We start from the raw sequence: 560 nt of genomic DNA on the forward strand, positions 1-560 counted from the left end.
AAGTATCGAATTCCGTTGACTTCTCCGTTGTGCCGACCCCGCGATCTATCCTCCCATAAAACCCCCACCCATATATCATCCTCCCCCTGGGGGCCCCCCTGAGGGGCCCCCTGGGGTGCCCCCTGGGGGCCCCCCTCTGTCCCCACCTGGGGGCCCCCCTCTGTCCCCACCTGGGGGCCCCCCTGGGGGCCCCCCTCGGTCCCCACCTGGGGACCCCCCTGGGGGCCCCCTTGGGGCCCCTCCTGGGGCCCCTCCTGGGGGTTCCCCTGGGGCCCCCCTTGGGGGCCCCCATGAGTGTATTCCTCAGGAGAATCCACTGGGGGCCCGTCAGCTTCCTCTGGCTGCTGCTGCTGCTGCTGTTGCTGCTGCTGCTGCTGCGGAGCTCCTACGAGATCTCCCCCTTGCCAAGGGGGCCCCCCTGGGGGGCCCCCTGAGGGCCCCCCCGTCGCCTCGTCTGGGGGGCCCCCCGGGGCCCCCGGGGGCCCCCGGGGGGCCCCCCCTGAGTATGTGTGGGGGCGTTTGAGGAGCCCAATGTACTTAATAAGTGCGTAGTGACCCTC

The 560-nt window shown here is 71.6% G+C and overlaps 1 protein-coding gene across 1 annotated transcript in view; it reads right to left on the reverse strand.

Annotated features, from left to right (window-relative positions):
* EMH_0011550 (CAP-Gly domain-containing protein, putative) overlaps positions 1-560 on the reverse strand; it is a gene marked incomplete at both ends in the record, with an annotated part of 10,510 nt that overhangs the window by 5,975 nt on the left and 3,975 nt on the right. Inside the window, one exon of the mRNA XM_013499318.1 lies at positions 1-499. Within this exon, the coding sequence (XP_013354772.1) occupies positions 1-499 (499 nt within the window). The remainder of the gene's footprint in view (positions 500-560) is intronic.

Source organism: Eimeria mitis, genomic scaffold (assembly GCF_000499745.2).
Source record: "Eimeria mitis Houghton genomic scaffold, Emh_scaff421, whole genome shotgun sequence".
Lineage (NCBI taxonomy): Eukaryota > Apicomplexa > Conoidasida > Eucoccidiorida > Eimeriidae > Eimeria > Eimeria mitis.